Raw genomic sequence first — 24359 nt, 5'->3', positions numbered from 1 at the left:
GTAGACCAAAAAAATGGTAACGATGTCCCATTAAGTTAATTCCTAATTTGTACTAATTTTGCTTTTAATGCCATTTAAAAATAAATCAAATAAATAGTTTTACAAACTAAAAAAGTTGGAAAAATAATAACTACTGATGAAATACTCATATTAACTTAGTGATATTTTTTTTCCCGTTCCAAAAAAGTTTAAATCATAATTTCAGATTTTGTTCTACATAAAGTAGAATTGACATTTTACGTAGTAGAAAATGAAATCCATTTTTTCATTGAATCTACTATGTTTAGAATACATGGTCTACGTAAATAATAATACTCTAAAAATATTTAGAATACACATTTCGCGCTTAAACTATCGCTCTAAAATTTATAGAAATCAGAATCTACAGGTTACTATAAATCTAAAACCTATAGAAATCAAAATCTACACATTATTTTAAATCTAAAAACTTGTAGAAAACAAATTCTAAAGATTTATTGTAAATCTAAAACCTGTAAAAATCAAAATCTACACGTTACTATAAATCTAAAAACCTGTAGTAACCTAGTTCTAGAGATTTACTGTATTCTACGGATAAGAATAATCAGTTCCGAAAAATATGGGAGAAAAGTATTTGGAAATATTCAGTTTCCATATATGAAAAAATCAAATTTTCAGAAAAATAAAAAAAAAATAAATCGTTGGATATAAAGCGTAGGTTTAGTTTTTTTTTATTTAAGGATTTTTAATGTTTTCCTTTATTTTAATTAATTTAATTATTTATTATATTTTAATATTTAACAATTGTTTTGTTAATTGTAATTTTGAATTTATAATTGAAATTAAAAGCATTATTGCTATTTTGAAAATAATTAACTTAGATATAGAATATACTAAATTAGTCTAATATAACATAGTTACCATTTTTTTTTTTTGCCTAAAAACATAATTTTCCCAAAAACATTCAGGGAAGTAAAAAAGGAAGAACGGCTACTGAGAAAAACGTGTTAAAGAGTGGCGAATCACGCGACGAGTATTAAGTCTTGACGCGCCTCTTCTTCTTCTTCATGTGTTTCCTCCTTCGGTTTTAAAAGCTCTCTTCTTTCGTTCCCAAAGCCATCTCTCTCTCTCTTCTTTAAAGTTTTGAGATAAGACTTTGAAGAGTGAATTAGAGGATATTTGGTTTGGGTTGGTGTTGTTTCTGTGATTACCCTTTTTGTTTTATTATTTCTAGGAGTGATTTACCGTTATGGGTCACTTTACATGCTTTTGATCATTTACTTGGAGTGTTTTACTCGTGTTCATTTTGGCTTTTACTTTGATTCTTTTTGTCTTTTGGTAATCAAAAAAAGAAGAAGAAGAATGAAGGAGGAACAATCAAGAACTCTGTTTGGAATATCTCTGTCTGATCGACCAACTTGGCAACAGTTTCTCATTTGCACTTCTGGTTTCTTCTTTGGCTACCTCGTTAACGGAGTTTGCGAGGTTCTTTTTCTCCCTTTTTTTTAAAGTTTATTTTTCTGTTCTAATTTTGCTTCTGAAAATCCCGAAATATAATCGATTGATAACGTAGAATCATTTTGTTGATAATTCCGCATCTTTCTCAATGGAAATATGTAACAGTCAAATTAATTTCCATGCTAAGTGTTTTATGTTTTGGTCTGTTAAGGAAAAGAAAACAGAGGAATAAGAAAATTGCATGACGAACTAAACTCTCTCCAAACACACACAAACTTGTTGATTTCTATACATTTCATAAAATATAAATTACAAAACCATCTAATACCTTGTGAGATCAGTTATGATCTTGTAAACAAAAACAGACCTTGGGGAATTTATTGGATAAACCATTTTGATTATTGACTTGATTTTTATTTATACAGGAATATGTTTATAATCGGCTCCAATTTAGGTAAAGTAAACTTCATTTACTTCAAACTTTTAGAAACTTCATTTACTTCAGACTTTTAGATTTTTAAAACAAAACAAGAAACTTAACAATGGTGTTTTTGTTTTCTTTCTTTCTTGTAGCTTTGGTTGGTACTTCACGTTTATACAAGGATTTGTCTACTTATTCCTCATCTACCTTCAAGGCTTCACCACAAAACATATTGTGAATCCCATGAGAACTTATGTCAAACTCTCTGCTGTTCTCATGGGATCACATGGTTTAACCAAAGGATCTTTGGCTTATCTCAACTATCCAGCTCAAATCATGTTCAAATCCACCAAGGTACATTCAGAACTCCCCAAATTTTTACACATTCATTTAAATTGACATTAGCTAGTGTTCAGAGAGTGATCAAAATGACGGTTTAGGTGTTGCCGGTAATGATAATGGGAGCGTTCATACCCGGGTTGAGAAGAAAATACCCGGTCCATGAATACATTTCAGCGTTCTTGTTGGTTCTTGGTTTGATCCTTTTCACATTAGCAGACGCACAAATGTCTCCTAATTTCAGTATGATCGGTATTTTGATGATTTCTGGCGCGTTGATCATGGATGCTTTCTTGGGTAATCTTCAGGAAGCTATTTTCACTATGAATCCCGAGACAACTCAGGCAAGAAAACACACACAAAAACCCGGTTCTGTCTGGTTTTCTTATACCGTCCTGTTTTGTTTTCTGCCTGAGATTCTTGCTAATGTATAAAATATGACAGATGGAGATGCTTTTCTGCTCAACGGTTGTTGGATTGCCCTTCTTGTTCGTTCCCATGGTCTTAACCGGTGAGCTTTTCCGTGCGTGGACTGCGTGCTCACAAGTAAGTCCCAACCTCTATTTTGGTTTTGGTAAACCGTAAAGCTTAACCAAACCAAAATAACCGGCTCTAGTTTTTGCTTTATACAAGTTCATTTGAAGCCAAAGTGACAAAGAGTGGATTTTGTATTAGCTATGAAAGTTCTTGGTTCATGGTTTTTGTCGGATTAAGTTATTGGTTCATGGTTCAAATCGGAGTCAGCTTCGGTTTAATGAAAAAGTCAAAGCTTGTCGGATTCTTGGTACCGTCGAAATGAAATCATTCACCGAGAACGTTCCTAAGAACATCTTTATCTGGGTTTGTTAATGGGTTTTTGGAAGGAAAAATAGTGTTTGAACCCATTAATATTATAAAACAGGTAACAGAAGACGTGAGTTGAGAACTGTTTGCGATGAGTTTTTTTTCACTTTTTGCGGGTCCCACTGACACGTGACCGCCCGCAATTGATGCGATTTTTATTTTTATTTTTCTTAAATCAGATAAAACAAAAATAAAACAAAAATAAAAAAAATTTAGAAACTCGAAACGGGGTTCAACCGATAATCATGCCCTAAATCTGCCAACTTTTTTAAAAGTCAATTTGTCTTTTATGATAATGGAATGGAGTGCTTCTATTTGAAGCCACGTGCCTACAACTAACGGTTAAATGATTAGTAGGTTGGTGTATTAAAAAATCAACTCTCCTTTGTTTGATTTTGCAGCATCCATATGTGTATGGAGTGCTTGTATTTGAAGCCATGGCCACATTCATCGGTCAAGTCTCTGTTCTATCGCTCATTGCACTCTTTGGAGCCGCTACAACCGCCTTAGTATAATCTCTTATCTTGTCTAACAAACCCTTACTGGCGTTATTGTATTGAGTATGCGTTATAAAATCATGTTACTGTTTTAAAAACGTTTTCGTGTGTGTAGATAACAACAGCGAGGAAAGGTGTTACGTTGTTGCTGTCGTATTTGATATTCACAAAGCCATTAACAGAACAGCACGGATCGGGGTTGCTGTTGATAGCAATGGGAATTGTATTGAAGATGGTACCGATGGATAGTAAACCTCCGAGCAAGATTCAGGCGAGACCAGCGGTTAGGAAAGATGGAGCTGAGGGTGAGAGAGGAGATGAAGAGGAGAGAAAGTCACTAGTTTAATAATGTGCCCATATATCTATCTATACATGTTCTATATAAGAAGTTCAAAGGGTTTATATAGAATAATATTGGACTAACAAAAAAAAGCGAATAGAGTACTGAAAAATTGTTTTATTTTGCTGGAAAGATAACGTTGAGCTGTTAAACTGTTAGTCCATTGGTGTCAGCGACATTGTAACGAGGAAAGCCAAACAACATAATATGGAAAGGGGGAACCGGAGGTTGCAAGGAGCTTATTGGGCCTAGGTCTCTAGTCCGTTATTGTCGTTAGTTAGGTTTAACGTTGTATCTAAACCTCCTCGTATGTATATATGGCACAGCCGTAACATTATATTGAATAAGAATCATCTTTACACTACTAAAGGTTCTTGACATGGTATCAGAGCATTAAACCTAAAACTACAATCTAGGTTTCTTGGTTCGTACGATCCGATTCCGATTATTCTTTTTCTTCTCAAACATCTTCTCTAAACAATGGGTGATAAAGAACACGACACAACTTCATTATCCACAACAACTAAGACACGTACGGAAGTGAGGAGGAGAACCATATCTCCTTATGATCTTACTGCAGGAGATAATCCAGGAACCGTTATCTCCAAACCGGCGTTGCATGGACCTAACTACAATGAGTGGTCTGCTAGCATACGTTTGGCTCTCAAAGCACGAAAAAAGTTTGGGTTTGCTGATGGATCTATCTCCCAACCAGCAGAAGATTCAGAGGACTACGAAGATTGGTGCGCAAACAACGCATTGGTCATCTCCTGGATTAAACTCACCATTGACGAATCTCTGTGCTTTTCTCTATTACACTGCAATGATGCTTACAGTCTCTGGACTCAGATTCAGAGGCGCTTCACAATGAAAAATGGACAACGAGTTCAACGACTCAAAACAGAGCTTGCGAATTGTCGACAGCAAGGTGTTCCTATTGAAACTTACTACGGCAAACTTACTAAGCTGTGGACGAGCTTGGCAGATTATCAACAGGCCAAAACCTTGGAGGAAATTGAAAAACAACGTGAGGAAGACAAGCTTCATCAGTTTTTAATGGGTATTGATGAATCTCTCTATGGTGCTGTCAAGTCATCGCTTCTCTCTCGCACTCCACTACCAACGCTTGATGAAGCATATAACATACTTACTCAGGATGAGGAATCAAAGTCTCTTTCTCGGTTTCATGAGGACAGAGCATGAGGCGTTAGCTTCACAGTTCAGACTCAACATCGCAATTCACCACAAGACAGATGTTCTCTATGCGGGAAAAATGGTCATCTTGCAGAAAACTGTTTCAAAAAGATTGGGTATCCTCCTTGGTGGGGTGAACGCACTCGAAACAAACCGAATTCCAATGGCTCTGGTCTTCTTCCTGCACCATCCGTTTCAAAAGGAAGGAACTCGGAACCTGCTAGGGCAAATCATGTTGCTGCTGCTGCTGTCGCATGGCCTTCTTCTGGTCCATATGCTTCATTGAACTCGATCATCACTTCTGCAGATCGGGTTGGGTTTAGCGGCTTGAATGATCAGCAATGGCACACGTTGGTCAACATGCTCAATGAGCGTAACACCAATTCTTCTCGACCTCAAACCGGTAAGCAATTTATTGAATCATGGATAATAGATACTGGAGCATCAAATCATATGACAGGAAGTTTAGACTACCTTTCTGATATTTCTGATATGGCTCCCATGTTAATTAAACTTCGTGATGGGAGATTTACGACTTCACATAAACAAGGAACAATATCTATGGGGTCTTCTCTTACTCTGGCCAATGTTTTATTTGTTGATGGATTGCATTGCCACCTGATTTCCATATCTCATTTGACTAGAGATAGGCAGTGTATTTTTCAGCTATCTGATCGGCTTTGTACTATTCAGGATCACATCACACAAATGCTGATTGGGGCGGGTGAGCAGTTGAATGGTTTGTACTTCTTTCGAGGAATGGATGCTGCTGCGATGATTCGGCGTGTTGATACCTCTGCTTCAGAGCTTTGGCACAGTCGGCTGGGGCATCCTTCTTCAAAGGCGTTGGAGCAGTTGCATTTATCTGATTTCAGTTCTTGTGTTTTTGATTTTTCAAAGTGCGAAGTTTGTATACGTTCCAAACAAACACGTGATCATTTTCCTTTGAGCAATAATAAGACAAGCATGGTTTTTGAGTTGATTCATTGCGACTTATGGGGTCCATATCGTACTACTTCTCTCTGTGGCTCTAAGTATTTCTTAACTATACTCGATGATTTCTCCCGAACTGTTTGGATCTATCTCTTACCGAACAAGAAAGAGGCACCGAAACACATTCAGAATTTCGTGGCCTTGGTTGAAAGGCAGTTCGCAGCCAAAGTTAAAACATTAAGAAGTGACAACGGCTCTGAATTCATCTGCTTATCTGATTTCTTTGCTCAAAATGGTAGCATTCATGAGACCTCCTGCGTCGGAAGCCCACAACAGAACGGTCGAGTGGAGCGAAAACATCGTCATCTCCTGAATGTGTCCAGATCACTTCGGTTTCAGGCCGATATTGACAATCCTACTCAGGATAGCGATACATCTCCGCAAGATATTGCTGATTATATCGCGGATACTTCTTCTCCATCTCCAGCTGAAACAGATTCACATAACAACGAATCACATCCAGTTCAGCAAAATGATTCTGACGTTTCTACTAGCACTTCTGATTCACACACTACCCTAGCGAATCATAGTCTTGAAGAAATTTTATCTGATCCTGCAGCTCTTGAAGAGATTTCGAATGAGACTGCAGTTCTTGAAGAAAATTCGACTGAGCCTGAAGCTCTTGGTCGCGGTTTTTGGATGCGTAAGCCACCTACAAAATTGGCTGACTATGTTACTACTCTACTGCATAGTTCTTACCCAACGAAAACACCATACCCTATTGACAACTACTTAGACAGCTCACAGTTCTCGGATCAGTTTCAGGCATTCCTTCTGTCTATTACCTCAGGCGTCGAACCGGTTCACTACAAAGATGCCATTGAGGATGAAAACTGGCGGTTTGCTGTAGAAGAAGAGATTGTGGCTTTGGAAGACAGAGACACTTGGACAGTAGTTGCTTTACCACCAGGCAAGAAGGCCTTAGGTTGTAAATAGGTGTTTAAATTGAAGTTTAATGCTGACGGTACGATAGAGCGACCTAAGGCTCGTCTTGTGGTGTTGGGTAACAATCAAACTGAGGGTGTGGATTACGCTGAAACATTCGCTCCCGTCGCGAAAATGGTTACATTGAGATCGTTTCTACAACAAGCCGTTTCAGAAGATTGGGAAGGCTATCAAATGGACGTGCATAATGCATTTCTTCACGGTGATCTTGAGGAAGAGGTATATATGCAGTTTCCTCCTGGGTTTCGTACTAATGATAAAAACATGGTGTGTCGCTTACACAAATCTCTTTATGGTTTGAAGCAAGCTCCTAGATGTTGGTATGCTAAGCTTGCGACATCATTACTTGAGTACGGTTTCGAGAAAAATGTCAAAGATCATTCTCTGTTTGCTTATAACAAGGGTGGTGTTCGCATACATGTCTTATCTATGTTGATGATCTGATCATTACGGGTTCTTCAGTTACTGCGATCAATGAGTTCAAAGAGTATCTGAGCAATTGTTTCAAAATGAAGGATCTGGGTATACTGCGGTATTTTCTTGGCATCGAGGTCGCACGTAGTCTTCTCGGAATGTACTTGTGTCAGTGAAAGTATTCACTGGATATTATCTCCGACACTGGTCTCCTTGGTGTCAAGCCTGTCAGTTTTCCTTTGGAGCAAAATCATAAACTTCTACTTGATAAAGGCAGTGCAATGGCTGAGCCTTACCGATATCGCAGGCTGATAGGTCGCCTCATTTACTTGAGCACAACTCGCCCGGAACTCAGTTATGTCATTCATGTGCTTTCGCAGTTTATGCATAGTCCGAAAGAGGAACATTGGGACGCTGCTTTACGTGTGGTCAGGTATCTCAAAAATAGTCTAGGACAAGGTATTTTACTCAAAGCAAACACACCTTTGACTGTGACTGCTTGGTGTGACTCTGACTGGGGTGCGTGCCCAACGTCTCGACGATCATTGACAGGGTGGTTCATACAACTTGAAGGCTCCCCAATCTCTTGGAAAACACTAAAACAAGATGTGGTTTCTAGGTCGTTTGCAGAAGCAGAGTACATAGCCATGGCTGATACAGTTAGTGAACTTCTTTGGCTCCGAGATCTTCTTCCTGGTATGGGTATCTCTTGAGACGAACCTATAATGCTTCATTCAGACAGTTTATCAGCGATCAATCTTGCTGCAAATCTTGTTCTACATACGCGTACCAAACATGTTGGTTTGGATTTCCATTTTATAAGGGACGAGATACTACGAGGAAGGATAGCAACCTAGCATATTTCTACGAAGAGCCAGCTCGCTGATATATTCACTAAAACCTTAGGAAGCAAGGAATTTGAAGCTTTTCTCTGCAAGTTGGGTGTTTGTAATCTCCACACGCCACCTTGAGGTGGGGTGGGGGGGTATTGGGCCTAGGCCTTTAGTCCGTTATTGTCGTTAGTTAGGTTTAACGTTGTATCTAAACCTCCTATGTATATATGGCACAGCCGTAACATTATATTGAATAAGAATGATCTTTACACTACTAAAGGTTCTTGATGGAGCTTATGCTGAATACAGATTTCTATGGCGGGTTCCAACAGTAATATAATAATCCAGTAAACCCGAGTTCGAGACCTATATTGACCCTTTCAATAACTTTTAAAATATTGCATGCAGCTGTTAGGTATGCAGCAACATGAAGAATTTCATTTACCACTCGTTTCTTCCGAGATATTTTTGAGGGAACAAATATAGTTGCAGTTATTAGCAGCATAAGAACACCGGTGAAAGTCACATATGACTTCTATGCTACGTGCACAAAGGCACTCCAAACTGTGCCAAAGAAACTCCCCAGCCAGGTTGCCAGAAAATGAATCACCTCCTAAGATTTGGCCTAGCTTACTCCGAAACCAACAAGGAATAGAGATAATACCTTCCCATGACTGTACATGAGCAAAAAAAGAAACATAAGACCAGTCTCGGTTTCTCCATTTAGTAGTGGATGCTGATAATGTTTACCGTTTTAGTGGACAATCTTAATAATAACCAACTCAGGCTACAATTGTTGGCAAAAGAACCAGTTCATGGGAAAAGGGAATTTTAAAAAGCCAAACCGCACCTGAGGAAACAAAGACCAATAGAAAGTATATGATGCCATGCACCAATAAAATCAAATTGCCAGATATGAATAGTTCATATTTAGTATAAGCTTCGTAACCACTAGGCAGTAACTATAAGGACCCGTTGCTGTATGGATATAGACAAGAAAGGCAACTGTATTCACAATTTTCTTTTTGTGAAAAGAAAATTCGACATATGTGAATTATGGAGAAAATGTGAATTAAATTCAGAACACTACAGATGTCTATGAGGCAGTGCACATTAATGCCACCCACCACATACCGTCACTTTTTAATAGATATGGACAATAAAATTTGTTTGTTCTCTGTGTGTAGATCACATATAGTTTTCGACACTTCTTGCATGCACATGGGAACTTGATTTTTGGGGTTTTATACTTTTATACGTCATCCTTGGTTAGGGAATATATATTTTACGTTTTCTATCTTTTGATAAGATGTGGTGAATACCGTGCCTGGATGCAGGCGGGGCCTTTTTCATATTAATTCTTTTAGGGATCAAAACTTCTTAAATCTTCTACTAGATTTTTTATCGTTATTATAGTGTCACAGGTTCAAACATTCTTTCTTCCTATCCTTTTAATGTTTATTAACATATTAATTTTTGGCCTCAAATATTTTTGGCTTGGAGCCAATCAATCTTCAGGCAAGGCCCTGATCAGATCCCTCTTTAAAAAAAGGAAGAATATATACATTAGATCCTATCTTCCCAATTTATTAAAAACTAGTGGTTACCCCGCCTTGCGGACGGGAATAAATACTAAAGATTATTATATATGCAAATATTTAATAATTTTTTAAAATTATTATGAAGCATTTTAAAAACCATTCAAAAAAAAATACAATAAAATAACAAATAATAAGCAGAGGTCTGAGATCATATTTTTTTAAATAAACATTTTTGGTTTGAATTAAAAATAACAGTAACATTTATTATTTTGTATACAGAATACAAAATTAACAAAAGTGATTCAGAAAAATGTAATGGTATAGATTTCTTTCTTTTTATTTTTACTTTGACATATATAATAAAAGAAAATGTGAAGTTTCAATTAATAAAATTTATTGTTTCAAGAATTTTCAAGTTTAAATATTTTTACACAAATTAGGTTTTTATATAATAAATTAATCCACCTCCAAACTAAATCAATAAAAATATAATAGGGTTTAATAAAATAATTAAACCTAATTTTTAAATACTAGATAAATAGTTTCAATAATATCAAAAATATTAATTAGTATTTTCTAATTTAACAGCAAATCATGTTTTATAATATATATATTAGCGCATAATTAGTTTTTGAATGAAATTTCAATTCATCTTAGTGTTTTATTGATGATGTTTTGTTAATTATTATAGCTTTTGGTGAACTCTATAATATCAAATTTATTTGTTGAAATTTTTTCTCATGATATTTAAAATATTTTTTTAATTAGTATTTTATAAACCAATAAAAATGATACTTCGAAGTATGAGCCAAACTGTTAAATTATTTGACCTCTATTTAATAACACATCTTTTTTTACTTTAGTTACATACCACTTCGTATCAAATAATTTAATCAAAAATTTAATATGAGACAAACTGTAACTAAACATAAAAAAACTTCAATATAATGTAACCATTAATAATCTGGAAATCAAGAACCAAACCGCATATAAATGTTCACTGAAATTTGTTTTATTTTTATCTATTTTGAATCAATTATGTAACTTGTGTTGGTTGTACTGAATGAAAGCCTATAATTCATATCTCATCAAACATTATGTTCTAAGTTTTTACATAGTTAAAATATATAACTGAAATGGATACTGAAAATAAAATAGTACAATGTCATAAAATATAGTTGATAATAAATAAAAATCGAAACACGTAAGAATTATAAACAAATGTCAAATATTAACAAAATAAAAATATATGATCTAATTAGAAAACAAATTATATTTATTATATTCAATTTAAAATAAAATTTCAAATGTTTATAAAATTAAAATATATTTTAATTTAAAATATATTTTAATGTAAACTCACCTTCCCGTAGTGGTTTGCCCGCGATATGCGCAGATCGATTGTAAATTTTGATTGGGTCGTGTTTGAAATTTTTTTATTGATGTTTTGTTATTCCGCGTAGTTTTTGTTTCTAGATTGCCTTTTCCGTTGGTGTTTGTGTGTTGGTATACTCTTAGTAATACTGTGTGCTTCATATTTGATGTAACAGTCTTAAATATTGCCAGTTATAGTGATAGATTTACATATTATGGCAAGATTGATTAGTGGAATGAATATTTGTAAAAGAAGTAGAGTGAGCCACAATAGATTTGGCTGAGGACTATTTTTAAACTCTCAATTAGGTATGGGGAAGAGTTTGAAGTAAAAAAAAAAGAGTTAAGAGTGAGCCAAACACTTGCTATGATTTATTTGTAGTTATATTTATATTGTCAAGTAACCTCAGATGCCCAACACTTGATGTTTCACTTCTGTTAATTTGATTTAGTCTACTAAAAAGCAGAGAACCTTCTGATGGATGTATAATATTTTAGTCACTTAAATATATAAGCGCTGATGGAGTGTGTTACTGAATCCATGGTTGGCTTAAAGGGTAAATACTTCGAAATATTCTTATATTAGTAGTGCAAAGAACTAAACCAACATATGCAATAGTTTGAAAATGGAAAAACGCAAAGCATTATTTGATTAAAAAAACGATAGAACATGATAAAATAAAGCTTCCATATTCATCTATTCCGTACGGACCTTCTTAGCAGCCTGCTCAATTTGAGCTTTGGATTCTGGGATATGAAGCCATCCACTTCAGGGAGGTTCCCCAGTGCAGACTCTGTAAGTCTCGGTGTCTCCTTTGCATTGTTGTTACCTAGATTTGCAGAAGCTGAGGAAAGTGAGCTGACTCCATGCATATTGTCTTTGGGCCCATCACCTCCTCCCTGCTAAAGAGATTAGGAAACGCTTAATCAGTCAGCGCATTAGTGTATATTCCAATTACGAAAAATTTACATAAACACCAAAATCAGGATTTGGGGCCTGTTGACGCTAAGGTCTCATGCTTTGATGTAAAATTAAACCCATACAACTTCAGCTGAAAAGTGTAAGCATTCCCGATTATCTCAGTGATTAAAGGTGGGAATTCGTTATCGTGCTGCTAAGAAAAACCTCCACCCTGAACATAGGAAATAATGCTTTGCAAAAAATTACCACCAGAATAGATTGAAATTTGTTAACTTATAGGAGGATTAGTTGTAATCAAACCATGACATGCCCAACTTCAGAAGAGCGGACGTTAGTCAGCTTGATCGGCCATGTTCGTTTACGTGTCGCGCGACCTGCGACCTGCGACTAAGATTACGTTCGTTTACGTGTCGCGCGACTTGCGACTTGCGACCTGCGACTAAACCTGCGACTAAAACTATGTTCGTTTACGTGTCGCACGACCTGCGATCTGCGACCTGCGACCAGTCGCGCGATCAAAATTTTCTTAATTTTTAGTCGCTGTTCTTTCGGGCGACTTAAAGAAAAACCTCCACCCTGAACATGGGAAATAATGCTTTGCAAAAAATTACCACCAGAATAGATTGAAATTTGTTAACTTATAGGAGGATTAGTTGTAATCAAACCATGACCTGCCCAACTTCAGAAGAGCGGACGTTAGTCAGCTTGATCATCTCGGAATCAAAAGCTACGAAGACAGCCTCTTCGGTTTCATCTGAAATGGTCAACTCCACACGGTACCTGACAAAATTACCATGAGACATGGCATAGTAAGAGTTACGTTCACTATCCAGGCTGGTGTAGAGTATGGTCATTGTTTGTAACTGTAGTGAGAACCAGCCTGTTATAGACGAACTCAGGGCATTATAGACACTAATCTTGGGTTTATAGACAATAAGACAATACCTTCTCCAAGTCTGTCTGAGTTGTTTTTTTTCAAGCTCTCTAGCTTCCTCAGGGATCTAACCAAACAAAACATCCATTCTTAATTAACTCAAATAGATAGAAAAACACATTTTCTGATAAGAGAAAGAGGAAAATATAGAACATTTAGTCTCCCATGTTGGGTATGTTCTATGGATAAACGTTGACTGTTTGAGAAGAACAAATAAACAGATTCGAAGTTGTAAGCTTTGTATTAGTCATAAATAAGAAAAGATGATGGTTCCGAAGTTACCTTCTGAAGGCGGACCTCGGCGGTGATGGAGCAGCAATCAACCTTCAAATCGGTATGAAGAGTGTAAGGATTCGGCATTGATAGAATTGTTGCTTAATAGTTATTGACCTTTGGGATTTCGTTGCAGTGCGTCTATCCATTGCAGAGAAGGAACATTTGTATAGTAATACTTGGAACGGTTAGCTTGGCGGATGATAAGGCCGAGTTAATGTGAAAGAGTAGGAGGAGTGGAAGGGACGATGTTAATGCTTGGATAAATGTATCTTCTAGCCAAAATCAGAAGACGTTACAGAGGCGTTGGTCGGGGTTTGAGATCCCAAGACTCACGGCGATAGAACGCTTGTGTTAACGGAGAGAAAAAAACCCTATTATCTATTGGGCCTAGATTGATAAGAGAATATGTCCCAGTTTTGAAAGAAAGTAAAAACGAAACCCTATGATATGTTGGACTTATTAAAATAAGAAAATTATGGTCCAGTAAAATAATTCATCGTTTCATCATCGAAACAAAGAGAAAGAGATTAGGACAGATGTTCTTATTTGCCCCATGCTATTTGATGATGTGGTTTTCTAAGGAGAGAGACAAGCCAACTTTATTAGATAGATAGATTGTAGAACTGTCCCACTTCACCCTAACGGCAATAGAATACAACATAAAATCTTGTATGTTTTATTTTTTTTTGCTAATTAAATCTTGTATAGGTTACATGTAAATCTTGTTATATGCCGAGTGTTACAGATTAATATATCACAAATGTGTATCATTATTTGAACATCTTTAAATGTACCTCATAGTTACATTGTATCATATATTAGTTGTTGGCCAATTAGAATAAAGAAGATATACATTTAAGAATGACCGACATTTGACAACACTGATAGTCGTCAACGGATCCTTTTATGTTGTTGGCCACTATAATGATATAATTAATTCTTTTACAAAGGAGCAAACTGGACCAAAAATATGCAAATATCTTATAGGGAATGAAACATTTCTCAAACTTCATTTGGATTATACGTAACCAATATTTAAGAAAACTTGTGTAGTGAATTTAGATGATATATACGTTTAGGGCTGCTAATACATGACAAGGGAAACAAATATAGAGGGTCAGGAATTGATTTTTCGGAAAACGCATTGCATTAACGCTGTAACGCATATGAAAACGAAATATCTATCTCTTGTATTTCATGCTATAGGCAATGTCCATCACTGGACGCCACGAAACTCAACTACGAAGGAAATTTTATCCTTCCTAATTCCTATGAGTCCTATGACCACGAGTTTATACAAATGCATTAGAGAATGTACATCCCACGTAAAACAGACAAAGCATGTCCCATTAGTATGCTTAGTATTCTGAAAAGAAGAAAAAACAAGTCATGCAAATAAGAAACAAAGTTATTCAAAAATTACAGTCGATGTAAATACTTTGTTCTATATGCCAAAATTCAACATAACACGCAGTTTCAATATTATATCTGATGGCAAAAAATACTATAAATAGAACAAAAGGGATGATGTATCTTTTACTTTTTGCCGTCATAAAAAATAATTTTGCAAACTGCAACAAAAGGGAAATTTTTGTTACCAAGATAAATCATTATCCCACTGATCAAAATTGAAAAAAAGAGGAAAAGAAAGAAATTTGAGGATCAGACAAAATGAAGATGGAGCCCACAATGGCTGCAACGCTGATCACTTCTTTCCTCTTCCCTTTACTATAAAAATTGTTCAACGTGAATTCACACAGAACCTCAGAACCGCACTCTGTTTTTTCCTCTTTGGTTTCTTCTCTGCATTTCTTTTTCTTTTTGTCTCCTTACTCACCGAATCAAATACGATTTTGCTGCCTTCTCTCTCTTTCTCCGAGATATCTCGTCTTGTTTCAACTTTCTAGGCTCTGTTTTCTCTGTTTCACAAATTACAAAGGTTTTCTTTCTCTCCTCTCTTTGTTGATTACGAGGGTGATTTTTTTTTTCACTTAGTTCTTGCCCATTTGAAGCATAAAATGATGTTTGATTATTGGTGAATTCTAGTACTATATGCTTGGCTTCTGCAATTCAAGTCTTTTACTCGTTTATTTGCGGAATTGTTACCATAACTTCTTTGATCGCCCCGTTTCTTGCTCCGATCGTTGCCTTTCTTCCCCGCCGTTTGCTAGCACAAGTTCGGTTTTCTTTCTTTTCTTTTGCTCAACGAAAAGTTCGCTGGTTACTCATAATCTGAATAAATAACGAGGAGAGGAACAGGGAAGAAGACGATAAGAGGTTTGTTCATACCATTCAAAATGATCAGTTTAGTATTATGTTTGGCGTAGTTGTCCCTGTTCGTTTTTTTTTTTTTTTTGAAAAAGGCTTTAGTTGTCCTTGTTCTTGAATCATTCATTTAATACTACCAAACTCATATCAGTCAAAGCTCGAATCTTTTTTTTTTAACTTGTAGCAACATGTGTCACTGACACTGACAAGTTCAGTGTGTTATCTCATATAGACTCATAGTTCCATAAGTTCATTGATACATAGAAAGGAGGCAGACTTATTCTTGCAATACTTTTTATACGACTTTTCTGTATCTGATCATTCTTTTTAATAATAACGCTTATCTCTGATTTTTCTAGGTGGCTTTTATTTGAACTCACAAGATGGTCGCCTTTGGGAAAAAGCTCAAAGAACGTAGCATTCAAGAATGGCAAGGGTAACGTTTTTTTTTTCTCTCCGTATAACACTTTTCGAAAACTCGTTAAAGGTTTGTCCTATCACAACGTCCCCTTGTAGATATTACATCAACTACAAACTGATGAAGAAGAAAGTGAATCAATACGGTCGCCAGTTACAAGGAGGGAACCTAGAGCGCCGCCAAGTTCTCAAAGATTTCTCAAAGATGCTTGATAACCAGGTGCTTCATTATTTACTTCCTTCACCACAGTTTTTGTATCATTTTTAGGACAAAACTGTTGAATCTAAAATGCATACTTAGATCGAGAAAGTCGCACTGTTCATGTTGGAGCAACAAGGAATTCTTGCAAGTAGGCTAAAGAGACTGAGAGAGTCGCACGACGCTCTCCAAGAGGAGCCTGAGATATCTCACATAGCTTATCTAAAGGAAGGTTATAGAGCTGTTGGTCAAGATCTTCTCAAGCTCTTGTTCTTCGTTGAGATGAATGCTATTGGTGTCCGTAAGATACTGAAGAAGTTTGATAAACGGTTTGGTTACAGATTCACAAACTATTATGTCAAGACTCGCGCTAACCATCCTTACTCTGAACTTCAGCAAGTCTATAAACATGTTGTGAGTACAAAAATGCATTAAAGTTGTAACCAATTATCAAAATTTCGGTAAGCAGTAACTAAGCGCTTAAGAGAGGTAACTATGCGCTTAATAGAGGACTAACAACTAGGCCGAGGAGCCCAATTATTAATTTATTTTTATATATTTTATATAGATATATATTAGATATTTTAGTTTTTAGGTTTAATTATAATTTGAAAAATTATAAAACTAGATATAAAAAAGAAAGAAATTAGATAAATTTGTGGATTTGAATTAACATTATTGCTTAATTTAAGAGATTTAGCTATGATCAATATGCCGCCTAGACATCATCTAAACTCATCTAAACCGATTTTTAGAACATTACTTGTAAACTATCTATCTCTCGGTTTCTAAACTTATAGTTGATCATTTATAGGGTCTTGGAGCTGTTGTTGGAGCAGTGTCTCGCAACCTTCATGAGCTTCAAAACAATCAAGGAAGCTACTTATCTATCTACGATCAGCCTGTCCTTCCTCTTCAAGATCCTGTAGTTGACTCCATTAAAGCAGCAGTGGATAGGCTCACACATTCAACAAACTTCTTGAACTTCATGGCTCAGCACGCGTTTATCATGCAACAAGAGTTACCTAGTCCACAAGACGAGGAAGAAGCCGTTGAAGAAGACATGAGATATCACTTCATGTCTCTCTTGTTGAATCTTGTCAACACGTTTCTCTATATGGTCAATACTTATATCATTGTCCCTACAGCAGATGACTATTCAATGAGCCTTGGTGCAGCAGCGACCGTGTGTGGTGTAGTGATTGGTGCTATGGCTGTTGCTCAGCTCTTCTCTTCGGTTTACTTCAGCGCATGGTCTAATAAATCTTACTTCAAACCGCTTATATTCAGTAGCATCGTCCTCTTCATTGGTAACTTGTTGTATGCATTGGCTTTTGACTTTAACTCAATAGCTGTTCTCTTGATTGGCCGGCTCTTCTGTGGGTAAGTCCTTTAAAGACTTGTAGATATAACAGTCTTCCTTAAATCCTAAACCCTAAACCTTACGGCATTGTATGTATCAGGTTGGGGTCAGCGAGAGCAGTGAACAGGAGGTATATAAGTGACTGTGTACCGTTAAAGATCAGGATGCAGGCTTCTGCTGGTTTTGTAAGTGCAAGTGCTTTAGGAATGGCGTGTGGTCCTGCTCTTGCTGGTCTGTTGCAGACTAGATTCAAAATCTATAAGCTTACTTTTAATCAAAACACATTGCCTGGTTGGGTTATGGCTATTGCTTGGTTTATGTACTTAGTCTGGTTAGCTATTTCGTTCCGGGAGCCGGTGCTTGAGCCTGAGGAGAGTCATAGTACTTCAAAGGATTCTAATAACTCTGGTATGTCTAAGTCCTAAATCTCTCTCTTTGGTAAACTAATAGAAGTTGATATCTGATTTGGTGTTGATGAGTGATAGAAGCTGTTCAAGATGGGAATCTGGAGTCAGACATTAAACAGCCATTGCTGATCACATCAGAAGAAATAGAAGAACAGGTTGAAGATGAAGATGATAGTGAAGAAGCTTCAGAGGAATCTCGTGCACCTGTGAACTCCATTGGAGCTGCTTATAGGTTACTTACACCTTCAGTAAAGGTAAAATGAAACCCCAAAATTAAATGTGCAATACTGAGTGATTCAAAGTCAAATTGATCATTTTCATCTTTCAGGTTCAACTACTGATATACTTCATGCTTAAGTATGCAATGGAGATTCTTCTCTCTGAATCTAGTGTCGTCACCACTTACTACTTCGGTTGGTCCACTAGCTCGGTTGCTATCTTCTTGGCTTGTCTCGGTCTCACGGTTCTTCCTGTAAACATCGTTATTGGAAGCTATATCAGCAACATGTTCGAAGACCGGTAAGTAAATTCTCACAATCTTATTCTGTTTTACTGATTTCTTGTGTTACAAGGTAACCTAAAGTCATTATCTTAACAGGCAAATTCTGTTGGTGTCGGAGATTATGGTTTGTGTCGGAATACTATTCAGCTTCAATGTCCTTGTTCCATACACTGTACCACAATACGTTTGCTGCGGACTCATCATGTTTGTTTCTGCAGAAGTTCTTGAAGGTAATCAAAAAGATTTATTACTGAAAACAAAGGCCAAATTTTTGTATTTTTAGCTCAATGCAACCCCCTCAAGATTCTGAAACTTATATTGATTTTTGAAGGTGTTAACTTGTCGTTGCTCTCGAGGGTCATGTCGTCGAGGCTATCGAGGGGGACTTACAACGGAGGTTTGCTTTCGACGGAGGCAGGCACGATCGCACGTGTGATTGCTGACGTGACTATTACCGTCGCCGGTTACTTTGGGCGGGATATGCTTTTGAATGTCACTTTACTTCCCTCTCTGGTCACTTGTGTTGTGTCCATCGTAGCTACTTGTTTTACTTATAACTCCTTGTACTAGTAGTACTCTTCTTTTTACAAATTTGTCTGCATACATTAAGCTATCATATTCAAGCAATAAAGCATGCAAAGAAAAATAGAGCCAAAAGGTTATGAAATAAGTATACTTTGACTTAAACGTTTAGAGAGGTTTATCACACATCATAAAAAATGGTCACGTGACAGGACGTTAGTGCGTTATTGACATTGGAGCTCCTATTGTCATAATTAAAATTGCAATATTCTTTGATATGTGATCACATCAACTATTCTCTTCTCTTTTTTAATAATCTAATAAATTTCTTCCAGAATGTAAAAACGGATTTCGTTTTGCACTTTTTCTTTGTTTTATGCTGGTGTCTGGTGTTCTTGTATATTAACTTATATTTTTCTTTTGATCGAAACATTTTCTTGTTGTTTTCTGTTTGTTTCCTCGTGTTTCATAGTGGATGCCACACGGATTATAACAACGCCAAAATTATATGAATCATCATAAACTTGTGATTTGGTTTAATTGAAAATAGAAGTCAGTCGCCACTACCCACTAGCAACTGTTCCTTGTTTCTATCTCACTTTTGTTGTCTACTTTATTTTATTAAAGTATAGTACTTTATAAAGTTAGTAAAATGAGAATTTGATGAAGCTGATTTATTATTCGAACATAAAATTTGTATATACATGATATATATGATAGATTTGTTAACTATTGTTAGATATGTTTCAGATGGTTAATCAAGTACTATATATGTAATATAAAATTTATTAAAAATTAAACAACAATACAGCTTATTGTACCACCCAACATCCCATGCTAGTGGAGTCAGACAGGAATGGATGATATTTATATGGACACGTAAAATATGTATAAACGCACACACATGTGTACTTTAGATGTTTTGATTGTGATAAAGTATCATAGACATTACTGATTAATTTAAAGCGTAATTAATGTAAACACGAAGCCTTTAGTTAAAAAAAAAAAAATTAATGTAAACACGAGAGATTGACCAAGTCCAAACTTCGTCGCCCTCACAAGGTTCTACTTTCTCGCGTGCATGAAAACGCCATCCACTTTTTGTCTTTCACCCTATCTTAAGGGGTTTACAAGCATAATTTAAAACTTTTTTTTTGGTAAAACTTATGTAGATTAACTTAAAAAAACTTTTCGCACTGAGGTAAGAAGAATTATTAAACAAAAAATTTCAAATACTTTTTTTTTTGGAAAAAGGACATAAAATTTCAAATACTTTTGTCAATACCATATGTCGTTATACGTATTTAAGTTTGAATAGTAATCCAATATCGTGATTGGGGAATACGCTATGATAGCAATAAAAAAATTTATGTCACAAATATAGAATTTAAAGATTAAAATGATCAAAATATTTCATTAAAGAGGTAAATATACAATTATACCTCTAGGGTTAACTAATTCAAATCTTAGGGTTTAGAGTTAAGGGGTGGAGATTTGAGATTGAGATTTAAAATTTTATAAAATAAAAAATAAATATTAAAAATTTGAGAATAAAAATTTTAAAAATAGTTTCAAAAATATTTTCGAATTACAAAAATAAAATTTGAAAATAAAAAAAAATTCGAATTTTTTTAAAAAACATTTATAAAAAAGTTTGAATTTGAAAACATACAATCTAAAACTATAAAAAAATATATCTTTTTTAATTTTTTTATATATCTAGGATATTAGTGTCATTTTACCTAATAAATGAAATATTTTGGTCATTTTCTTTCTTGTGGTCTATTTTTATGAACAAAACTTGAAAAATGTTTATTTAGTAGAATTGCCCTAAATGATTTCATATATTAAAAACTTGGTTCTACTTTCTCGCGTGCATGAAAACGCCATCCATTTTGTGTCTCTCACCCTATCTTAAGGGTTTTACAAGCTAATTTAAAACTTATGTAGATTAACTTTAAAAACCTTTTCGCACTGAGGTAAGAAGTATTATTAAACAAAAATTTTAAATAAATTTTTTTGGGAAAAAGGGCATACAATTTCAAATATTTTTGTCAATACCATACGTTATACGTATTTAAGTTTGAATAGTAATGCAATATCGTCACTTTTTTTTTTTTATAACCGAGTGTCCTGGCTCCACCGTGGTGGTCCAGACTAGAGACCGAACCCTTAGCGCCGTAGACGCACACCCGAGGATGGGTCATGGCCAGGCAGCGATCTTCGATCTCGGGCGCCAGAACAAGTACGCATGTAAATTCCCTGGTGACCAGTGCGAGTCGAACCCGGGACCGTACTTACAGCCGCAAGCTGTATACCATCAGACATCCTGGTTCGTCACTTATACAAACTTGGTTAGAATAAGTGATTTCATATACTAAAAAATAAATCAAAACTACATCACTTATTATGACCACAATTTGTTGTCTAATATATTTAACGTGCTAAAAAGGTAAACAAACATAAATCTCAAGTAAATTCGTATCAATCAAATATCACAAATGGAGGAAGAATTTTAGTGGTTATCAGTCAATCAACATCTGGCTATCACCTTAATCAATTCAAAAAAAAAAGAATACTAATCTCTTGATTGATTGTTTTGTTTTATTCACGGTTCTTGTTTGTATTTTTCCTTTCTTTTGGAATTACACTAACATAATTTACAATTCTCATTATCAGTTTTAAATTGCTAATAATTGTAGTACTATTCTATGACCTCATAATATAAAGCTATACAGAAGTCAACTCCGTTCAACCACAGACGTGGCCATAATGTGTACCTAGCAGCCTATCCTAGTCTTTCTATACATGGATCTGCTATTTTTATTTAAAATTGACTATTAGTATAAATTATCAGCGAAATCGAAGTCTAAGTTTTGTTCATTTGATTGATGAGAATCAAACGTTAGGTATGTGTTGCCTTTCATCGAAATAACATCAACTTTTCCTTTTTATTGACCATGTGATTAGATTACGACATTCTAGTTTTTGATTAAAGACCCTTTAATCCCATTGACTTCAGCAAGTCGCGCGCACACCTCTTTTCTCCAGACAAAAAGAGCAGAAGCAACAGGAGAAGGAGAGAGACACAAAAGAGATGAGTTCACACTCCTCCATACAAGAAGCTTGCTTTAATGTCTGCTGCTCATCACCATTCTCATCTCACTCCATGACTCAGGAACAAGAAGAAGAAGAGCTCGAGTTCTCAGTAATCGCACCCGGAGGTTCGTTTCTAACAAGAGACATCAAATTCACTAGCCAAGAATCTCTCCCTCCTCTCCGCACATCTTTCTACGACCTCATCACAGCTTTTCCTGATTACTTGCAGACGAATCAAGCCGATCATATCCGATCTACAGAGTACCAAAACCTCTCGTGCTCCTCTCGCCACGTGTTGTTATCCCACACAAGCCAGCAACAGCCCTTGTTCTCATACTCACAGTTCCGGCAACTCTCTGGTCTGAATAACTCTCTCTTTACCTTGTCTTGCACGCAAGCGAGCTCCGGTGAAGAAATGTTATCACTCGCGAGAGAAGAATCTCAGTTTCAGACGAGGATGAGGAAGAGAATCATGAGTTTTATGAATCTTGAAGAATCTGAATATGACATGATCCTAACTCAAGACCGCTCCTCTGCTTTCAAGACCGTAGCGGAGCTCTACTGTTTCAGAACGAACCCGAATCTCCTCACTGTCTACAACTACGAAGACGAAGCAGTGGAAGGCATGATCAGAATCTCGGAGAAGAAGGGTGTCAAGCCCAAATCAGCCGAGTTCTCGTGGCCGAGCACTGAGCTAGTGTCTGAGAAGCTGAAGAGGACGATCTTGAGGAGTAAGAGAAGAAGAGACAAAAGAGGACTCTTTGTGTTTCCACTTCAGTCTCTCGTAACAGGAGCTTCGTATTCTTACTCGTGGATGAGTTTAGCTCAAGAGAACCAATGGCATGTGTTGCTTGATACCTCTGCTTTGGGTTCTAAAGACATGGACACTTTAGGTCTTTCTCTGTTCCGACCAGATTTTTTGATATGTTCTTTTACTGAGGTTTTAGGGCATGATGATGATCTTACTGGTTTCGGTTGCTTGTTCGTCAAGAAATCTAGCTCTCAAGCTTTGTCAGAAGCATCAGAAGGCATCACTGATCCTGCAAATCTCACGGTAGTAAAAGCAGAGCAATCTTGGATAACAAAAAATGACGAAACTACCCTTGAGGACCACAACAAGGCGTCCACGTCTGCCACTGAAATCGAGGAAGACGACAAAGCAATAATTGAGTTTCGTGGTTTAGATCACGCAGACTCTCTGGGGCTGATACTGATCACTCGAAGGTTAAAGTCTTTGACTTTATGGTTGGTCCGAGCGCTGACGTGTCTGAAACATCCAGGCTCTCATCAAACAGAGACGCCTCTGGTGAAAATCTGCGGACCGAGGAAGAGACCGGACCGAGGAGCGTCGGTTTCGTTCAACGTTTTCGATTGGCAGGGAGAGAAAGTCGATCCTTTGATGGTGGAGAGGCTGGCGGAGAGGGAGAAGGTCGGTTTGCGATGCGCGTATTTGCAGAAGATTGGTAGCGTGCGAAACAAGAAACGAAGAGATGGACAGAGTATGAGTTTGAGAGTGTCAGTGGTGAGTGTTAGGTTAGGGTTTATGACGAACTTTGATGATGTTTTTAGGGTTTGGGGGTTTGTGTCGAGGTTCTTGGATGCGGATTTTGTTGAGAAAGAGAAGTGGAGAAAGAAAGCTCTTGAGACAAAAAAAACAAACAAACAAATGACAGGCGTAATAGTTTGAGAGCCTTTTGATCTAAATCCGAATCGTTCAGTTCCACATTTGGTTGAACATTTTGGGTTTGGGTTGGTTTGGTTCGATTAGGCATTCAATTTCAACATATTTTAACCCTCTGTTTTTTAGTGAATGTTAAATTTATTCTGTCAGAAAATATTTATTACATCAAGTATAACAAAGAATTAAAAGAAAAACCAAAAGAATGATCTTTTTTCCCCTTACATTTAAAAGAACGATGTTCCTACCTCAAAAAAATGAATTTAATTGAACGTTCTTGTTCCAAACCAGAGTTGTAATCTTCCTTCATATAGCGGCAGTCTCTCTTTCCTTTGAATTGATATCAACCTATATTCATTTTGTAACTTTGATTATCTTTCTTCATATAGTAACTTTGATTATTTTGCAGCGGCAGACGTTGATGGTTTTTCGACCATCTCCAACGTAACTTTATTTTTAAAATTTGGTAAATTTCATATTTGAAATTTAAAGGTGTTTTTCTCCAATGATAAAACTTTAATATAACTTTTAAAGAATTTTTATTTGCATTATAATCTTTAAGATTGACCAAAATTAATAAAATTACAAACTTTTATAAATA

At 36.1% G+C, this 24359-nt stretch overlaps 4 protein-coding genes across 14 annotated transcripts; 3 read left to right on the top strand and 1 right to left on the bottom strand.

Moving 5' to 3' along the window:
• The first annotated feature begins 998 nt into the window (after positions 1–998).
• On the top strand, positions 999–3957 carry LOC106344146 (UDP-galactose/UDP-glucose transporter 2-like). Of its 2 annotated transcripts, XM_013783552.1 has the most exons (8): positions 1009–1167; positions 1332–1464; positions 1863–1891; positions 2011–2212; positions 2299–2541; positions 2642–2743; positions 3442–3549; positions 3653–3883. In XM_013783552.1, exons 2-8 carry the CDS (start codon positions 1342–1344, stop codon positions 3881–3883), a joined length of 1038 nt encoding a protein of 345 aa, XP_013639006.1. In that variant the 5' UTR covers positions 1009–1167; positions 1332–1341. The 2 variants fall into 2 exon arrangements, with proteins under 2 accessions (XP_013639003.1, XP_013639006.1); XM_013783549.1 differs by having other exon boundaries at positions 999–1464; positions 3653–3957.
• Positions 3958–11733: 7776 nt separating this feature from the next.
• On the bottom strand, positions 11734–13668 carry LOC106295435. Of its 9 annotated transcripts, none has more exons than XR_001261009.1 (5): positions 13310–13668; positions 13039–13094; positions 12759–12873; positions 12142–12304; positions 11734–12071 (listed from the first exon to the last, which is right to left on the bottom strand). XR_001261009.1 is itself a non-coding variant. In XM_013731336.1 (4 exons), the coding sequence occupies exons 1-4, from the start codon at positions 13385–13387 to the stop codon at positions 11865–11867; spliced, it is 459 nt and encodes a 152-aa protein (XP_013586790.1). In that variant the 5' UTR covers positions 13388–13668; the 3' UTR covers positions 11734–11864. The 9 variants fall into 9 exon arrangements, 4 of the variants coding, with proteins under 4 accessions (XP_013586790.1, XP_013586798.1, XP_013586822.1 ...); XR_001261010.1 differs by having other exon boundaries at positions 12216–12304; XR_001261011.1 differs by having other exon boundaries at positions 11734–12297; positions 12663–12873; positions 13310–13351; positions 13418–13668.
• A 1504-nt stretch (positions 13669–15172) lies between these two features.
• Positions 15173–19048, top strand: LOC106325754 (SPX domain-containing membrane protein At4g22990). 2 transcript variants are annotated; one of them, XM_013763814.1, is made up of 10 exons: positions 15173–15580; positions 15931–16007; positions 16088–16208; positions 16290–16601; positions 17002–17570; positions 17651–17958; positions 18039–18211; positions 18286–18476; positions 18556–18689; positions 18791–19048. In XM_013763814.1, exons 2-10 carry the CDS (start codon positions 15955–15957, stop codon positions 19027–19029), a joined length of 2100 nt encoding a protein of 699 aa, XP_013619268.1. In that variant the 5' UTR covers positions 15173–15580; positions 15931–15954; the 3' UTR covers positions 19030–19048. The 2 variants fall into 2 exon arrangements, with proteins under 2 accessions (XP_013619268.1, XP_013619262.1); XM_013763808.1 differs by having other exon boundaries at positions 15174–15580; positions 18036–18211.
• A 2898-nt stretch (positions 19049–21946) lies between these two features.
• Positions 21947–23787, top strand: LOC106294196. The gene has a single exon (XM_013729783.1). The coding sequence runs from the start codon at positions 22079–22081 to the stop codon at positions 23765–23767; it is 1689 nt and encodes a 562-aa protein (XP_013585237.1). The 5' UTR covers positions 21947–22078; the 3' UTR covers positions 23768–23787.
• Positions 23788–24359: the final 572 nt, after the last annotated feature.

Source organism: Brassica oleracea, chromosome C1 (genome assembly GCF_000695525.1).
Source record: "Brassica oleracea var. oleracea cultivar TO1000 chromosome C1, BOL, whole genome shotgun sequence".
Classification (NCBI taxonomy): Eukaryota; Viridiplantae; Streptophyta; class Magnoliopsida; order Brassicales; family Brassicaceae; genus Brassica; species Brassica oleracea.
Note: the sequence above shows the minus strand (reverse complement) of the source record. Positions and strands in the feature narration are given on the sequence as shown.